The sequence below is a fragment of the Musa acuminata genome, chromosome BXJ3-9 (genome assembly GCF_036884655.1).
Source record: "Musa acuminata AAA Group cultivar baxijiao chromosome BXJ3-9, Cavendish_Baxijiao_AAA, whole genome shotgun sequence".
Lineage (NCBI taxonomy): Eukaryota > Viridiplantae > Streptophyta > Magnoliopsida > Zingiberales > Musaceae > Musa > Musa acuminata.
Window position 1 is genome coordinate 10,884,258 of NC_088357.1, and position 20,775 is coordinate 10,905,032.

The 20,775-nt window shown below is 36.6% G+C and overlaps 1 protein-coding gene across 2 annotated transcripts in view; it reads right to left on the minus strand.

The window, feature by feature from the left end:
- Positions 1-20,775, minus strand: part of LOC103998056 (probable cadmium/zinc-transporting ATPase HMA1, chloroplastic) — a 39,992-nt gene that overhangs the window by 10,403 nt on the left and 8,814 nt on the right. Inside the window, exons 5-11 of one of the 2 annotated variants that reach the window (XM_065169267.1) lie at positions 16,626-16,821; positions 15,251-15,363; positions 11,628-11,869; positions 8,856-8,961; positions 6,424-6,588; positions 3,015-3,231; positions 1,444-1,475 (exon numbers count right to left, since the gene is read on the minus strand). In XM_065169267.1, coding sequence (XP_065025339.1) covers positions 1,459-1,475; positions 3,015-3,231; positions 6,424-6,588; positions 8,856-8,961; positions 11,628-11,869; positions 15,251-15,363; positions 16,626-16,821 — 1,056 coding nt within the window. In that variant the 3' untranslated portion in view covers positions 1,444-1,458. Of the gene's footprint in view, positions 1-1,443; positions 1,476-3,014; positions 3,232-6,423; positions 6,589-8,855; positions 8,962-11,627; positions 11,870-15,250; positions 15,364-16,625; positions 16,822-20,775 lie in introns of those variants that run through there. The other variant, XM_009419431.3, reaches the window with a different exon arrangement.

The window sequence follows — 20,775 nt, forward strand, 5'->3', positions numbered from 1 at the left end:
GAAAAAAAGGAGGGGACTACAGATGTCCATGATCTGACTCATTCAACAAAATCATATTTAAAGGGAGGAAGCACCCCAAGAATCTGGCAACCCAGACAAGGGCCCTTCTAGATATTTGGCTAGGGTCATCTTGGAACCCTTTAAAAAATCTATGATTCCTTTCTCTCCAAATTAATCAACATCACCAAAACTGTCCTATGTGGGAGGAAAACCAAAGAGTCACCAAGAGTCGCAAAGCTCAGTTTCAACATCAGGGAAGCATGGGAGAGCATCATCATCACAAATAGAGTGCCAAACTAAAGCAGCAAAAGGGCATTGCAGGAGATAGTTATTGGAGCTAACCATCACATGTCAAAATTGTCATATGCATCTTGAATCTACTTCAAAAGAACTTCCTTAAGAGTGTATTTGTTCTTAAGAGCCAACCAAATAAATCATTTGGCCTTTTGGATCAAAGTCAAAATCCATATGATCTAGAGAAAAAATCATTTAAGATCAGGAAAACCTAAGATGACATCCACCTCCAAGAACTTGAATCTCTGTGAGTACACATCATGTTGACCTGCTGGACAAAGCATAAACAGAGCTGAAGATGCTTTTACACTCGAATCTATGCTTCATTGCAAGGTTCGCCGTACCGTACCGTACCGGCGTTTCGACTCGTGCTCGGTATGGTACGGTACGGGTGTACCGAGCGGTACACCGAGGTGTACCGGTCCGCACTGCTACAGTGCGAAACAGTGTTACTGTAGCACTGCTGCAGTGCGGACCGGTACAGGACGGTCCGCGTACCGACAATTTGTCGGACCGGTATGTACCGCCCGTACCGGGCGGTACGGCTCGGTACGGCAAACCCTGCTTCATTGAATCCACCTTTCATGATGACTCAACTATCACCTGAAACCTAAAACCATGTTTCTCACTATCTTTATATACCATATATTGCTTCATGCACCTTAAAATATGACAAGTATCTTCAGATCATCTCAAGAATCTTAATTGAGCCACAAAGGGAAGTTGCTTCAATATCTTGTCCAGGTTACTTTATGAAATGGAAACATAAATTGCACTGCAATTCAATTATTATGCTATTATATGGCTAGTATTTCAAGTGAACAAGTTGGAGGAACAGATTAGTGGCTCAAGTTATGAATGTGCTAGTACTTAATTACTGGTAAAAAATTTAGTAATTTGGTCATGATGTATTGCAGGCATGACTATTTTGTGTAATTATTAGTTCTCTTTAACCAACAGTCACTCAGGTTAAGGTAAATATGCAGATTTTCTAGATTGTTTTTGGTTTAACATCTAAAATCACTTTGTCTTTAAACTGATCAGCAGCAAAGCCACACTTATGACCTATGAAGGTTTTAAACTTACAACAGTTTAAATCCAAACCCTTACCTTTTGTTCAAGCCTTAACAGGGCTCTTAACTCTCCTTTGGTTGCTTCACGATATTACAGCCTGAAAATCTCTTTAAAAAAAAGGCAGTAACACAAAATTCAAAGCATAAGAGAAGATGGTTACAAGAAATTTTGGGAAAGTACTTCAAGTTAGAGTACTAACTTCAATTATGCATGCATATTGTTGCATCTTTAAGCTAGAGAGCTAAAGATAAAGTAGGAGGGTTGGATTAAGCAGCTGACAAGCAATATATACTATTATGATATCCTACAAGAACATGGCACCGAAGTATTACCAGAGATATTGCCCCTAGTAAAGCTTGTGGCAGCAAAAGATCAGACAAGGATTTACATCTCAATGTTTCACTCATGAAGTAAAACTTATTGAATTGATGTTGTGTTATACACAAATTACAGGGTCTCGAACGTATCTTAGTGAATCAGAACCAGTCTATTCTTTCATGTGGTTTTGAGATAAGCCAGGTCTCAACAACTCAAAACCAAACCAGTTGCAGGCTATCTACCATCAAGCCCATAAAATTTTACATGAAACCTCAACCTAGACAATTTAAGGTTTTCCGAATGCAACCTTTTCCAACACTCCATCTCCTCATCTCTGCTCTGCCTCAACCAGAACTTTTAAGGGTTTAGGCCCTCAGATCACTATTTTGCTGTTCTCTCCACCTCGTATACACTCGGCCGCCCCTTGTTGACACATTCAAAGTAGAGGCCATGCTACAACATGTAAATCTGTTAGCTTTCTTTTTTCCTTTTTCTGTAGGAGAGAAAAGATTTAACAATGATATTTGCTTTATTGTTTTTCTTCCTTTATTTGTGATAATGGTCGTGTCAGTCAATACAAAATGAAAGACATGACCCTACAGGAATCCTTAAGCCCAAACTTAAATCCTTGTCTCCATCAACCAAGTGTTAATTCCAACCTAGGTATTCCATGGCTCTTGCTATTGTGACTGATGGGTACATCAACCTAGAGTGTTGACTACAAACAAGCTTTGATTTGAACTCTTCTCTTTCAGTATCTTGCGCAACAACTAGAGCATAAATTTTTTTCCACCATGTGCTTGCCACAAGAACAAATTTAGTAACCTTCAATATCATAGCATAATACACAATAGATAACATTTTGTATAATCTATATCATGGTTCGCATTACCGGTCTATACCGGTGTACCGACCAGCTGTCGGTATAGTACGTACCGAATTGTACCAAGCATACCAACACATGATATACTGAGGTGTACCGATGTACCACCCGTACCAATCCTCTGTCAGACCGATACGTACTGCCCATATCAAGCGGTATGCTTCAGTATGACAAACCTTGATCTATATGAATAACTTAAGATGAATTTTATAAAAAAAGACCTAGTTTAGTCAAAATTTATGCTACAAGGAGTGCTCCATCATCTAGAAGACAACATAGTGGAAAGATATTTTGAGAATTTACAAAATAGATATACAAAACCCGAGGCATCATATCATTGCACGATGCTATTTGTCAAAACTTGCCTATATACTAAAAAAGAAACAAAAACAAATTAAAAGCTATACTGATGTGGCAAAATAAACACAACCAAAATTGTAATTACCTCTATCTCTAGAAGTGGTTTTAACTCGATTGAGCTTTTCTTCGGGCTTCAAGCAGCAATAAACTTCATCAATACCCACAATTTTAGCAATTCTCATTGCGCTCAACTCATGATCACCAGTTAGCATCATTATACGAAGCCTTGCTTTATCTTTTAAGGTGGATATGACTTCTACAACACCAGGTCGTGGTTCATCTTCAAAATGAAAGAGTGTTACCTGGAGAGAGTTTCCCTTCAAAGTTCAAACATCATTGCACAAAAATAACCTCCAAATAAACACTTCATAAGCTATCATGATAAACTTGTAAGATGGCACCTTATACTGTAAAAAGATCACATTTTCTTTTCAAAATTTGGCAAACTGGTGCTGATAGAAGAAAACGAAGGAAAAACAAGTCTGAACATTTAAGGAGAACAACACACTGAGTACATACATCTATCTATACAGAACTACTTATTCCCCTTGAAAATGATGACGAAAGTAAAGAAGGAGACCCTGGGCTCGGCTTCTAGGACTAACAAGTTCTGTAACACAAATAAAGTAATCACCAGAATCCAAAATACTCCTTTTCAATTGGTACTTGACATAAAACCATGTACAACTACTCTGGCACTCACAACCCAGTAATGTTATCCAACATATTTAGGGAACCTCGGTGAACATCATTTAGTATACTGGAGAATTAGTATTATATTTTTATAAAAGACTAAGTGGGTAGTGGAAAAATCTAAAGAGATTTAAAGTACTAGATTTAAAACATGATATACTTAAAAATTCAAACATATAAACCGTGTAGGTATTGTTGTAGATATGGATCTTGTTGTTTGTAGGTATTGTTGTAGACTAAACAACAATGTTGTAAAGGTGAAGAGATTTAAGGATAAAATTATAGTCTTAAATTTTATTCTATGAAAGAGATTCTAGATATCATAAATGCTTATGCTCCATCCAAAGGGATTAGATGATCAAACCAAAAGAAAATTTTAGATAAATTTAAAGGAGACCATTCAAGGAACACCTTTACTTGAAAATTTTAAATGGAGGAAAATTGAATGGGCATGTAGGAAAAAGAAATGGTGAATTCAAAGGTGTCCATGGGGGTTTTGGTTAAGGAGAGAGGAATGAAGATGGTAGTTTTTAATTTGCTATTTGGTACTATCTCAATACTTACTTCAACCAGAGATGAAAATATGGTTACTTGCTTACAATAGTGGTCACAACTCACAATTATAGTCAAAATAAACCTTTTCCTCATAGAACACTAGATAAAGTTGTGTGTAAAGGTATCTAAAGATATACCAAGTGAAGGCTTAACAAGTAAGCATTGTTTGATGGTATTTCATATTTGTACAGAATTGAAGAAAAAGAAAATAGAGAAATTTAACAGCACTAAATGGTGGAATTTCAAAAATAATAATGTAAGGACTTTTAAATCTAGAATGAAATAAAAGGAGGTATGGAACTTGGACAGGGATAATATTAACACCATGTGGACTATGATGGCCAATAAGAATACGTTGAAGCTTTATGAGGATGTTGCATATGTTGAAGCCAAACTAAGGCTTGCTGCCAAGTAAACTCTAAAAATTGGGGTTAATCCCCCGATCCAGGCCAGGGGTGATAAGCCTTGTTCTTTTTTAAGTTTTTCTTCCTAAAGAAAAACCCTAAAACATGCCCCATCTCTCTCACACACAGATCCCTGTCATTTGTCTCCTATCACCGGCATCCACCAGCACTCATCGCCCCTGGCCCTATTGAATCAATACTCCTCCATCGCTACTACTACTACAGTGGCTAAACTAGCATCAATTATTTTAATTTTTTTTTATTTTTCAGGATATGGATTATAGGATATAAATGATGAGAAGTTGGTCAATTCCTCAATCAATCATCCAAGATCCACACGCTTGGGCATTTAGAGGCATTTAGAGCATAAATATACTTACCTGATTGGGCTAGAGAACAAGGGACACTGGCTTGTCTAGTGGAGTGAGAAAATGGGAACTTCTCAATCTTTTATTTATTTAGTACCTCAATCTAAAAGTTTCTAGAAATCGAGGTTCCATGAGAAAACTCAAGCAACGTGAAGTTTGCTTGACCACCTCATTGTATGTACCACTATTGAATTCGGATTCAATTATCTTCTCTAGGACTATGGTTTTCTATGTAATTTACAACATGTTTCCTCAGGATGTTTCAATTTCTTAGAATAATTGCCCCAAAGACCATCCTAGTTACCACTATGGTGCAATAAATGCTTTAACATCTTTCCCAAGTACTTGAATATGTACTTGATCATATTCCACATTGAGTCCAATCAAGAATTCTAAAATCTCTTTTCTTTCTGTTATCATTAGTAAAATAGTAACATCTTCATTCTTCACTACATCTCAGTTATTCTTTATAATAATCAAGTTCAACACACAATACTTTCATAGTATTATGGTACTCAAATACAAATAAAGTACCTTGCTTTATGGAATGAATCTTGGTCTTGATCTCATAGATCTGGGAAACATCTTAACATCTTTAACTGTAAAATACGTTCATTTCACTGCCTCGCAAATCCTTTTTGTTGTAGTCAGAAACATGCATATTCTGTACATCTTTGATTGTATTGAGTTCCAAATCTATGTCAACCTTTTTCACCCCAGGTAGCAAACTTCGGATAATCTTCACTCACTCGGTTCTAGTCCAACTAAGTGGCTTAATCTAACTTTTTCTAAAATGTGCACAGGTTAAGATAATACTGGATAGTTTCAACTTTCAACCATCGAGTCTAAAAGAGAGACGAACTTTTTTAGAAGTTAACTAGTGATCGATTGAAATTGAATTAGACATGAGGAAGAAAGAAAGATTTTCTTGGACAATCGAAATACAAAGAAAAACTTCTGGTATTTTATCAAATAGACCCCAATATCATACAGAAAGAAATTCTTCTTCATTCACTTGATTCTAAAAATCTAACACAGTTTATAGAATACACATTTACACAAAATGGGGAAATTAAATTACACAATCAGGAGACTAATCTTCTCAAAATTAGAAAACTGATTTTCATAAAATCAGGAAACTAATTTCAACAAAATCAGGAAACTTACCTTCCCAAAATCAAGAAAGTAATTTCCACAATTAGAAAGTCAAAAAGAGCAAAATAATAAAAAACATAAAAATTAGAAATAGATATACAAGAAAATAGTAAGTATATTAAATCAATCAATAATTAGTCATTAAGTTGTTTAGGGCATACCTTTTGATTTTATTGTCATAATGCAGCAATAGATACAATATCAACTTTCATAAATGGAAAAGATGATCATTTGAGTCAACATACCTTCTATCAATCAGTTTCAGCTACTTAATTAGTATGATCCCAGAAACGGCAATAGAGTTCCGTAGCTTGCTTACCTTCTTATTGATAGAAAGAGCAGCTTGCACAAAATCACTTCCATGGGCAGATGTCCTTGCTGCTTCTTTTATCTTTTCAGATTCATCCATAGATTTACACAAAGAGGCAATGTATTCAACAGAACCAAGTGAAGCTTTTGAAATATCATCTTGCCATGTTCCTGACTATAATGAAGCAAAAAAACACAACTTGTTAAACTAGAAAATATGGCCAGTAGAATATTGTGTAAAAAAATATCAATATCATGGTGGACACAATGAAATATCAAATAATAAATACATAGGAGTTATCAGTGAGAAGACAATTAACTGCAGCATAAAAGAGTTAGACTATTGCAAAACCTATTGTATGTCTCTGCCATAATTCCGATACTCATACACATCATGTTGGATCATTTAATGTTGTGGCGATTGTTGTTGTTAATAATGATGATGATGCCTACCTTACATGTTTATACTAACTACATCTACATTGATATCAGAATACATAACCAATCTGCTTGTTAAAAGAAATTGGGATTCAAAACACTGGACCTTTGGACAAACATTTTCAATCTTTTGTGTCAAGGTTGTAAGAATCAGGAATCAGATCCTGATTGGTCTTTCAAAAGAGTCTTAATCAGATCGGATAAGCCAAATCAAATTATGTGGATAGAAGGAATGGGTTTCGCCAGAAACAAAACTAAAAATTACCAATCATTTAAATAAATAATTTATAAGAAGAATATTTGGATAATAATAAAAATAGATTTCATCTCTTTTTTTCAATTTTTAACCACATTCATAAGGTAAACAAAATTCTCTAATCAGAAGATCTTGCAGCATGAAATATCAGCCATCCCAGTCCACTCGATTTCGGGATGTGGCTACAGTTTACATTCTCAGCCTACTAATGGTCTAGCAGAGTCAAACATCTGGTTCTTAGGGAAAGGGAAAGGAACACAATCTCAACATCCCTAGGACATGATTGACAAGCAATGATTTCAGTAGTTTCAGTCTAGTGACAAGACACCATCAGGATGCAGCACTGTTATACATGGCATGTAACAGTGTGTGCTTCACAAAATCAGTGGAGATGATACCAACATCAACGACAATGAATCGACCGATGGTGGCAAACACAGTGATGGCCAGTCAATTGTTCTCACTACTCAAAGTCGAGGTGGGATATGGATCAAGGAGTAGTATTTTATTCATACCACACAAGATTCAAATAGTGGAGCATGAGGATCCATGCGAGACGTTCATGGTCGCAAAGATAAGGGAAAAGAAATGGCAGTTGATGATCTTTCTCAGATGTGACAAAGCCTGCTTGATATCGACACTAGTACTAGTTGAACTTATTCCCAACCTTCTTATGATGGATATGATGACTAACAGATGCATGGTGCAAGTTGGTCATTATTCTCAAAGTCGAATACACGACAGAGGTACACTGATGATACACTGACAGCCACAGCTCGACAACACTCCATGCTCCAAAATCATACCAGCCACGATCGTAGCCATAGGAGTCCCGTCAATGATGATACAGAATAGATGACAACTGCGAGCACATTATTGCATCAGCGGCACATTATTTACCTGGATCAAATGTCATGGGAGCATTTCCATGCATAAGTCCTACAGATGCACCATATCTGACAGACAGTACCATCATGCTGAGGACCCGATCCACCAACCATTGATCACATCATTCATCTTGGTTCTAAGAGCATTACAAAGATCACCACGCTTGGTATCAGACCCATACTGATCCTAGATGTACCGATACGGACCCGAACACTTATTTGTCTTTGTTTTACATCCTATTTAGTATTTTATAAACCTATCCAGTTTCTAATCATCTAATTTGAGTCTTCGGGGAAGGTCTCCTAAGAGCTAAACACCAAAGGATTCACAGCATCGGAGTTAATCGGGCAACAGAGCATGAGCAAGCTCAATTTTGTATCAGAAAATGTCTCAATTTGTATTGTCTCTCTAGATGAGAGATTTTCATTAAACTATGTCTCATTATAAAAAGACAATCTAATTTGATAGTATATAACCAGAAAAAGGTAAGAAATTAGAATAAAGGTTTTTATGGATTTTTTACAATATTTTATTTTTTTAATTCAATACATACCCAATGTACCAACACTTATACACCGGTATTTTCTTGGTCCACACAGTGACCGGTACTGCTCCGGTTACAGAGATGGCAAACCTTGCTTCTGAGTGTGACAATAACATCAAGAACATGGAAGAATCATATATTGTGCTACAAGTACATGCCAAACTAGATGCAGACTTGCTATCACCAAATCTATTGATTCATGAATGTTCCAATCAAATTCCAAAACATGTTAAAAAATTGGAGCATCATGGAATATCTGTGTATAATATACATAGAGAGATTAAAAGTTAGATGAACCTTTATTCTGATTGCACACCTTGATGCCAGTAAGTGTTGCAAAAAGACCTCTACCAGGTAGACACTCAAAACTCTTAATAAAAATGTCTGGAAGGTCTTTCCCGAGACTATGATCAACAAGAGCTCTGCAAATCAACAGGCCATATGTCAAAGATAGTAGTCCTTTCTTATTACAAAGATATTGAAACATCACTTTTCCAAGGTTGAGACATCATTTCAGCAGATCTAAATTTACCAACCTTGAACTTCTAATACTAATTAATTGCAACTAAAAACAATAAATTCAGCTAGCATTTACTGAAGATTAATTACTACGAATAACTTTCATATTTGCTGATTAAGACATAACAGCACATAACACTAAGTAACAGGTAACTACAAGTTATTCTCCTTCAAGATCATAATATCATGAAAAAAGATACTTTTCTAATAATCCAGCTGTTGAAAAAATGTATTTAAAACATGGTTCAAAAATGTCTAGAATAAGAATTATACCACAGAGCAATGTAAAAAAGGCATAACCCAACCAGTTGCAAACTTAAATTAAACTATTAGGCAAGGACTATCATGCTGTGTCGTGCTGCCCAAAAATGGCCAAAAAATTTAGGTTTTTTTTTCTAATTTATTGGTATATAAGTTGTATGTGGATAAGAATCAAGTATAAATGAATAAGTTATAAGGAGTAAAAATTGAATTTATTGTTTCGGATCCACTGATGAACAACTTTGTCATACCGGCCTCCATCGAAGGAAGTTGCTTATGTTGATTAGGAACTTTAATTACAACAGCTTAAGAAAGAAGAGTGAGAATAAGAGTGAGTGAGAATCAGTGAAAGAGGAGAGAGACAGGAAAATTTAAAGCCCTAAAAAAGGTTCCAACGATCAATTTGACCATTGGGGTCAAACTAGACCCGATATGAGTTGGTATTGGTCAAATTCTGATTACTACCAACCTGTATTGACCGATACAGGATAAGTTTTGACCATATCCACCGACACATGCCACATAGCGACCGATATCAGACCATGTTTCAGTGTACCACCCAAACCGGGTTGGTCCACATAGTGGACAGCAGGCGAACTGGTATGTACCGCCCATTTCATATCATTTCAGATAGTACATCAAATCTTAAACCATGCTCTATATCAATTTCAAAAATATGTGCCACCAAACATGCCAATATATGGGCATACAGGAGTGGTGTCCTATCAAGGGTTTGACAACTTAATACTAGGACGACAGCAAGCCCTAGTCAACTAGTTGGCATGTAGTAACCAGCATATTATCAATATGTTGGCCTGCTGCAAAGAAAGTAACTCTGATCATATCATCATAAAAGAAATGCTAGAGACAAACACATGTATGAGAAAACGAGGCATACAGGAGATGAAATAATGCAAAGTTTAGAACTTTCGATAAATACATGCTTCAATCATTACACTGGCTTACATACTGATATGCAGCTCATCGTTTTATGCCTGCTGTAGAATTGCTTTTTCTCATCAAGAAATACACGGAAAAGCCTATCTTATCAAAGTCTAATCACATGCAATTTGCATCGAACAAAATTTACATGTTATTATGTTGTTTGATCAACACATGAATGTCATGTCATGTGTGATCAAACAAAATTTCATAAATGTCATGTATGATCAAGCATGATCAGACTATCCTTCTACTTTGGATGTTTAAGTTGTCTGTTGTCCCTATTCAAAAATTAGCTGCTGTGGATGTCAAAGATGCACTAGCATCCCGAGATAGAGCTTTAAAAGATAGGTCAGCTATCATAGGCATACATCAAGAGAGAAAAGAATGAAATCGAGAGCTAAAGCAACAAAATGACAAACATATCTTTGATGCAAAAGTGCCCTGCAGGCTTCAGTCCAAGAAACAACTGGATGTTAAGTGCCATACAAGATGCACTCAAAGTAACTTGTTGAATACCATGTGTTTACAAGGGAATATATTAGAGCTGCTTTCAATTTGCCTATAAGGGATTACATTCAAGGTGCTGTAATTGTCTATCTCTAGGAGAGGCATGTGCAGGAATAACACCAGAATAGATGTTGATGTCCTCAGTCCTCACAGTTAATTCTTGCTTGTCACTGTCTGTTACATTAACTAGAACAATATAAGGACAGTGGCATAAGGTTATAAGATTCCTTGTTCTGACCAGAAGCTTTATTTAGATATGCATCTGAATGATAAAGTCATGCGTAAGTCATTTCAAAGGAAATTGAATGAGTTCAAAATTTTATTTTGTCCAAAACAACCTAATAGCAGCACTGCAAGAGAATTACAGTGCCTTTATATCTGCAATCTACATAAAAAGGATGTACCCAGAGCAACAGGCTCCTGCCAATGCCGGGTCTAGCAAGGGTCAATGTACGTTGTCTTACCCTTGTACCAAGCACCCTGCCCTTGTCTGTAATCTATATGCTGAGATCATTTCCAGAAATCATACACAATCGGATTGCCTGATTTATCATCAGTGACATAAGATGATTAGGCTAGCATCAAGGAAAAACTGAGTTGACAGCCCACATGATAATATTGAAGATCGTAGCATTAAATATTTAGAATGCTTTAAAGTTTAAATTCCTCCCATATGCTCGTTTTAAGGTTCTTGTGCTCCCATAAACTTTTATTTCTTGGTGCGCATACTTCAGAGCTATTGTGCCTTGAAAAGGAAGAATACAAGAGGTATATTGAAAAAAAAGTCGCTTCTATTTCACTTGGTGACTACCACAGTAATAAAAATAATCTAAGTGAATAAATTATGCTTGTTCACCTCCCAATAGGATGGGTAGTTCCTTTTTCCATTGCCGCAGCAACAGCTAAAGCTTCACTTTCACAATTTGGCATACAACACAAAGAGACATCAGATTTGCTCTCCCCAAACCAATGGCCATGAATCGGCTCAATTGCCTTACACATAAGCTTCCCTGTTGTTAGAGTTCCAGTTTTATCAAATGCTATAGACTTACAAGCAGCAAGAGCATCAAAGACATGCCCACCCTTCAGCAAAATTCCCTACAATAATGAAAAAGAAATCAAATTGGTGAAAGTAACAAGAGTTGCACATTATGATTTAGGCAAATAACTTGAAATTAATATTAAAATCCATTGACAATCAACTTTTACCATATAGGCACATACGTGATTTATGAAGTGTCATACTTTAAATGGCATAATATAGCTCTAACGATTCTTCTTAAGTTCCTAAAATTTCCATCACATTGTCTGATCTTGTATGTAACGAGGATTTAGTTGCATCATCTTAGGCCATGCTCATGGCACAATTGATGAATCTAAGTTACAGGCATACCTATGTTCTAATTTAAACAATTCAAGCTTGGACATCCAAGAAGAGTAAATACTAAATGCTGTTGATGTAGGACAGAGATAGAGAGAACATAAAATGCAAATTGAGAAAACAAAGATTATTAACAATTAGCAAGATGTTTTTGCGTGGCAAAACAAAAGGCATGAAATTCTAATCTTAGAAGCATTCTGATACTAATAAAGAACAAGGCAGGTAACTTTACCATATGTGATTATTGTGTGACGCATGATTCGCCTTACTAGTTCGTACCAATATACCAACCGACCGTTAATACAGTACATACCAAACCATACTGACGTACTGACACATTATATGGTGGGACATACCAACAACCCAATATATACTGCTCATATCGGTCCTCTGTCAAACCGGTACATACCACCCGTAATCCGTATCGAGCGGTATGTCACAGTACAGCAAACCTTGGTGTGACGCAAGGTTTATAGTTAACCTTGGTGTACCATACCATACCAAACCAATCAAAATTGTTAACCTTGGTGTGACATAGAGATTGCTATTAATTGACAGGTAAAGGAAATTTAATCATGTAAGTTCATCAACCAAGATTAGGAATTTGTCATTATCCCATCCAAACACAAGTTCTGATCCAGAACCAATTAGTTGAAGACAATTTAAAACGCTATTCGACAACAAATATTCACAAGTGTATAGGACAAAGATTGCACTTAGTTGTCAGGTAAAAGCAATTTATTTATGCAAATTCATCAAACAAGAATTGGGAAATTGTCAGACATAACAAAACTGAAGAGAAGTTAAGTTGCTAGATCAAGATCCTTCAAACCACAGAAGCTCTGATCCTGAAAATTTTAGTTGAAGACAATTTGGCATTCTATTCAACAAGTAGGATATATAGTGTCAGTCCTTGTTGCTTTTGCATTCCCATGTTTAGGAAGCAGTTATGGCGAAGCAACTAAAAGAGACAAAAATGATCTAAGCCCTAAACAATAGAATGACAACCTAAATATTGCATAAGCCCTCAAAAATGGCTGGAGGCTAAGGCGGTGGTAACATAAGACAGCATATAAGCAACCACCAATGGCAAATCCATCTGTAAGTGAGATGACAACAGGCACATTTGATAAAGAACCTATTCTTTGAAGGCAGCCACTGTTTGCCTAGAAATTATCACACCTTGTATTGCTTGATTGAAATGCTACAATTTCTTTGCCCTGAGCTGCACTGGTTTAGCTGAAGATCATGGCTCTGTTATGGCAAGCTGGGGTGTTCTTTCTTGGTACTTAAAGCATGATGCTTTCTCCACATGATAATAAGCAGGGTACAGCATGGTTACAGCATTAGTTGAACATTTTGTTTCTGATAGACTATGTAAAATAGGTGCTTCTACAATATCACACAACAATGGATGATTTGGTGGCCATTGCCATCACAATAGAAGCTTACCAAGGCAACAAACAAACCTCAGCCTTTTCTAAACCAGACTTTTCTGCTTTGAGGCAGAGAAAATCCTCAAAGGTATTTACAGGGAGCAAAGGCAAAAATTAGCTGCTGAAATTGCAAGAACATAGCAAGATACGTATAATGCCCTATTAACTACTTTCATTTCTTTCTTTCTTTTAGCTGATTACCACTTCAGAGTTCTTGAATATTGTTATATGGCTCAAAGGAATTGAATGACAAACAAGAGGAGGTGGAGCCTTATCCGATCCCACCTGGATCTTGTAAAAGAACACAGAGGCAAGGATGCGGGGCAACGCTCAATTGCAAGAACATAGCAAGATCCTAGCCATAACAAGACTTAATCCTAATGGTACAGAACACAGAGGCAAGGATGCGGGGCAACGCTAAATTGATGGCAACCATAAGGTATAAGAGGCCATTACTCATGATCACATGTGAGAAGCAGAACATACAGATAAGAGCAAACATACTCCACAATAATTTTGCAAGGACATGTGGTTCCAAAAATGAAATATTTCCTCTCATAAGTTCTTTTAGTTAGCTACATAAATGATAGCTTGTTGGCCTCCAAGCATAAGAAAATCTGTTTCTTTAATATTTTCAACATATCAAATTACTTTAGTTTAGCTTTAATTTCTCTAGCTTTTGCTCGAAGTATTCTCCGCATCAAAGAAAGAATCCCTGTAGACAGAGCACATCTCAACAACTTGGTATGAGCATGTACAGCCAACACCTTTAAGTCCCTATCTGTCAATCTATGCAGCTGAAGCATGCACTGAGATCTAAAGTTCTAAACTTTGAGTAAAGAAGTAAAAATATAACAATAAACTAATAAGGATTGAAATTTCGTACCGTACCAAAATTTCGAGACTTATTCGGTATGGTACGGTTCTGTATACCGAGCAGTATATTTCGGTATACCGCTCGGTATATATATATATATGTATATATATAATTATAAATTATATATATATATATATAGGTAAACCACTCGGTTTACCTCTATGTGGGGCAACGTTGCCTCGGCAACGTCGCCTCTCTTCTCGAAAGAAAAGAAAAAATTGTGACATTGCCTCGGGCGACGTCACAGATAAAAAAAATTTATAGGCGGCGTCGCCCGAGAAGAGAAGAAAAAAAAATCTTCGCCTCTCTCCGCCCCGCGATGCCGATGCCTCTTCTCCTGTGCGCGGATAAGAAGTCGCCAACAACCAAGGAGGAGAGCAACGATCTTCTGGTTCTCCCTTTTTTTCCTATTTCTTTCTTCTCCTTCTCCCTCTTCTTTCTTCTCCCTTGGTCACTGACGACGATAACGCCTCGATCGACGGTACCGCTTGGTAGCGAGCGATCCGTGTACCAGTCTACTGACGGACCGATACGTACCGCCCAGTACGAGCAGTATCACTCGGTATTGCAGACCTTGCTAATAAGTAGATAAAACAACAGAAATTATTTTTACCAAGAAATTAAGCATACAAGATTTGTTATACACCAGTAAGAGAATTGAAAGCTAAGCTACGTTGATGATATCAAAAATGGTTAAACAGATTGAATGTAGATATCAACATAGATCAAGGAATATTATAGCAGTCAGTATGGTTCAAAAGTTGAAAAAAGTTGTTAACTGTTACCTTACGTGCACATGCACTGATTGCAGTAGCATATGCTAAGGGTGCGACAGCCAATGCACAAGGAGAAGCTGCTACCATAAAACCTAAAGCACGATAAACTGAACCCCTAGAAACTACAAGGCAAAAATCAATAAAGAACCATTCAAAACTTCAAGTCACAATAGTGTATCAAAGGACTTCATTTATTACAGGAATAAATATCCCTAGATCTATCTCCAAGTTATAGCAAAAAGGGCAAAAACCACAAACAGTAACTAATATCATATTAAACATTTTCAAATAGCAATTACAGTCCACAAGCAGATTTTTTACATCAAGAGTTAGAACTCTATACTGACAATTTCACATAAATAAGGCTCAAGGCTCAAGATTCAAGTATAGTATTCAAAATAGTGATCTTTTAAAGCATTGGAGAACCAACCATAGGAAATCTGAACAAATAACTTCATGAAGGCAATTAAAGAAATTCTTCGAGCCCACCCTACTAGTTCAGGGTGTGATTCCTTGATCATTCTCAAGCCAATGCTAAATTCCCACTACACGCAGAGTGCCCTCCAAAATCAGATACATAATATATTTTATTTACTGGTGCCAGTCTTTAGAAAGCTTCACATGAAAAAAGAAACTGAAGGACAATAATGTTTACATTATTTTCATGCATAATAACAGTGCCAGTTAGAGTAACTCTTTGAGTATAAGGAGATGGAAATTTGACTGGTGGAATATTCATCTAGTGACAATATTCTATATTTTTATAACGATATAAGCTAAAAGGCATTCATATTTCATATAAATTTAAGCTATTTTTGTTAATGACAATAACAGTTCCAATATTAAGATTACAGGGACACAAGTAACACCCCCACCCAAAAATGTGATTCTCCTCATTCTGTCCACTGCCACCCACCGTCGAACTGCCTGCCACCTCCTCTTCTTCTCTTGATCTCCCCCTTCCCTTTTCTTTGTTCCATAGAATGATGATTTGAAATTAATATGATTGAAAGAAGCCCCAGCATGTCTTATCAAATCAAATATAGGTGAACAATGATGAGTCTCCAGTTGTGATTATTAGTCATACAACTCATACCTATTACATCAATAATGAGCATTAAGAAGTATTTGATTATGATCGTAAAAGATTTTTTATAAAGATGGTAACATGAGATCACAAGAACTGCAGAAGAATAAACCATGTCCAAAGGAATATATTTGTCATAAAAAATCATATTTTATGCTTTGTGACATAATCTTTAAAGACAACGCTAAAAGTTCTGATTAATCCTCTGAATGATACAAAGTTCAGTTCAACTTGTTCAAATTGAGACAAAAAAATAAGATGCCAAGATGATAATTATTAAAGTTCTATCAAAATTACCTGAGTTACCAATGAAGGGCCACTTAAAAATAAAAGGTCCCAAAAGAGCGACTCCCAAAGATAGGGCAACAACAACCTTGCTATAGTACTCGCCAAATTCATCTAGCCACCTTTCTAGTTTTGGCTTATTTAGTTGACCTTCTTTTGTCAGCTCAACAATCTTGTTCAGTGTTGAATCCTCCCACGACTTAGTTACCTAAAGCAGGAAAAATAAAAGAAACAAAGGTATAACTTGATTAATTCTAAATCACAAATTGATAATTAAAGAAGACAAAGAAAATGGGCCATGATTCTGCCCCTGAAGAGATGGACAATAGTAATTATGACAAACTTTAAGCAATAACCCACAGAGTAACTCCAAGACAGCAAACTTGTTACATCTTCTGTAACAAGGATATAGAAGAATAAAGCTTCACGAATAAAACAATTACAGGTCTTGTTGTTTTAGCTTTCCTTGAATGCAGTCTGAAGTAGGAATTTTCAATGCAAGCCTATACAAAGTTATTAGAGTGAATCTCTAATTTTAACAATTGGATCATGTGCCACCAAACAAGAATTAAATGCCATCAACACCCCAAGTTATGCCAGCTGATAGGGTGATACTTGCCACCAACATGAAATACATCATCATACCAGACCAAGAATATCCAATATCAAGGACTGCAATTTCATGCCAACTGGCCGTGTCGGTCTTTGGCTGGTCCGATACATACTGGGCTGTACCAATGCACCGATATATGGTACATCGGAACGTGCCAATGGTTCCAAAAAATGCCTAGAAAATATCTAAAAATACATGAAAATTAGAGAAAAAACCTAAATTAGGGCATTTTAATTAGAACTAAATGCAAATTTAATTCTATTTCAATAAAAAAAATCCAAATAAGGAAAGGATAGTGGATTTATCTTTTTTGAACGTTGATGAGCAGCTTTGCAGCATGTTCCGAATGGTTTTTCCATTGATATTGAACAAGAGTGAGAATTTGTGAGAAAGAGAGAGTGATTGAGTGAGAAAGAGTGTTAGAAGATTTGAGATTGAAATAGAGTGAAAGAGAGAAGGAATGAGGTTAAATAGGCATTAAAATGGGTCCAACAGTTAAATTAACCGTTGGAACAAATTCAATCTAGGCCCTTGATTGATTTCGGCCATTTTGCCTGGTACGGAGAGTGTATCACCTAATACCCCACCCCCCACCCCCCCACAACTACTATACTGCTGGGTATAGGGTGGTTCACATTTCGATCAACTGTCGGACCAATACATATTGCCCGTACCATACCATTTCGAGCAGTATGTCAAACCATGTCCAATATCATTTCAAGTTGTTCCTTTTGCCTAATTTGTTTGTTCCAATCAATAGAACCAATTAAACCTGGTTGGGTCTAGGATTGCAGTAGATGAAGTTGTCTGGTTCGTGTATTGGTCAGCCATTGAATGCCAATCTGTACTAAATGGTATGACCAAAATTAAAATCCATGCTTTAGGGTACCTAACATTGCTTATGCTATAAGCAAGCTGAGTATATACAGTGGCAAGCGAAAAGGAGTAATTTAGATGCTTTAGAAAGCCTTTTGGTGGCCATAGTTTACAAAAGATATAATGCAGACCAGAAGTGCACTTGAGGTGACTAACAGTCTGCATCCTAGAAAAAAGACAAGATAAATCCCCTGCAGATTGTTCACCAATTAGAAGAATGAAAAAGTGTGTTTCCATTGAGAAGTGTAATTTTAAGATTTATTTAAAAACTTGACATAATTGAACTTTGATACAAGTACCTGAGGGTACATATCATGAAATCCAACTCACTATTCTAAAAAGCAGTTGTGGACTTGTGGTATATGGACCATATATGCAACTATCCACATATGTGGCTGGCTGCGTGTTGAGCCCGCATAATCACTATAAAATGCAATCATATGACTACATATGAATACTGAATGGCATAGAATGCATTTTCTAACATTAATCCAACTATTTTTGTAAAGGTATATACTATATACTATATAGTTGATTTCAAACTTTTAAAAGGAATAAATATATGAAAATCCCACCAGCAAAGATAGAAATAATCATCTTGCCTTGGATTGATGTACCAATCTATATTGGTCAGAAAAGTTTCAAATCTCGACCATGCCAGCCAATACGGACTAGTACTTACCAATCCAGATATTTAAACATATAGCTCAATACAAGCACAATGCTCATGACTTATAACTATACTAGTTTATTCAATGGTACCAAGATTTTATATTTTGGGTATCAAACCCATGTGTGGTCGATAGTTGGACCGATATGAGTCCAATCCATTTTGGCATACTAATAAATGGTAAACCAAAATATACCACAGTACAAGAAGAGGGAGGTGCAGGGTGGGAGAAGGGCAACTAGTGTTTTTAGAGATTTTTATTAGGATAAAAAATTAAAAATATAGAGCCAATTAATTGTTTCACAAGTGGATTGCTCAAACCCTGTCCGAGACTGCCCGGTTTGTTGATCATTGAATAATACCAGGCAGTACTATAATAGTTCCATACAATCCCAGAACCAATATTAAACTAAAATTTAAATCATTGTTGGTCAGTATGTAAACTACATACTAGGACAAAAATGACTCGTATTGATGGTATATGTATACCAAAGTAAAATCCTCTATTATATCAATTGATATGGGTTTAGCATGGTATGGATCCGATATAGGTCAATCTGACTAGCATACATAATTGATTTCTGACCTTTTAGGCTCGACCAATCACAAATCTTTCTAGTTCCATGTGTAGATCTACTGGCTTTGACCACATGCAGCATCAGTATGAGATTTGGTCTAACAATATTATAAACACTGGACTAGTACAAGAAATATGTTATACCAATAAATCATCTAGCCCTTGGAAGACTTGATATCATTTAGGCTTAGATGGTGAGGTTTCAAAGACTTGGATGCTTGATATATGTATGAAACATGTTAACAATTATCACAATTATCAACTTTACTCATTGAGCCATTTTATATTTTTTTCTTTATCTAGATATTATACCATAATACAGTATGTTGTCCTAAATGATATGTATCAGCGATTTAAAAAGACGCTCGGGCGCTTGCCTAGGCACTCAGGCGAGGCGAGGCGAGGCCCGAGCGCCTCGCTAATCTCCCAGGCGGCGCGCTTCAAACAGGCGCCGCCTGGGCACTCACCCGAGCCCAAGCGCTGGACGCTTCGGGCAAGCGCCTGGGTTAACCAAGGCGACCAAACCAGGATTTTAGGTCTGGTTTAGTCCTGGTTCGGTCTCCGATGGTTAGTTGGTTCAATCGAACCAACTAAAACTGATATAAGTGACAACCGAACCCTAACCCTCGCCGCTGCTGCTCCCGATCCCGTTGCTCGCCGTTGTCGCTGCTTGCAAACGCTACCGCTGCCGCTCACGCCTCCCGCTGCTCGCCGTTCCTGCTCCAGCTCCCACTCCTGCTCCTGCTGCCGCTGCTCGCCGCTGTCGTCACTCGCCGCTGTCGCTTCCTCTTTTCTCAGTCAGCAGGCTCAGCACCCCTTTACACTTCCGTTTAACAGTATACGTATACAGTATACTGTTAATATTATTAAGTTTATTTGAAATGATTAATTTTCAATACTGTTAATAGATTAATAATATATTATTGTGATTTTGTATCTTAGATTTTCTTAATTTAATAGCATATTTTTATTTAAAATTTTAAATAATTATATTTATTAATTATATTTTATATTTTTATATTTTAGCGCCTCGCTTCGCTCGAGCGAGCGCTTGGACGAGCGCCTAGCGCCTCGGGCGTTTTTGGACCTTGGCGCCTAGTGCTTTTTAAATCACTGTTATGTATGATCATGATACTTGTCAAACATGATTTTATAAGACAGGTACCATAAATGAATATTATCCAAGTCTCCTAGACCTTTCAATCAGACAAGCAGCTGCATTGAGCATACCATATCAAGTACAATAAGGTATTGTTTGGAAAGAAGATCGATATGGTATGATCATTGGCTTGCAAGAGGTGTTTTAAAATCAAGTGGTGTACTCCAGTTGAATCAGATGTTTATTAGAAGGCAAAGGTAGCAGATTTTGTCATTAATGCAAGATAGCCATTTCAGTTGCCCAAAGACAGATTATTTGGATGGAAAT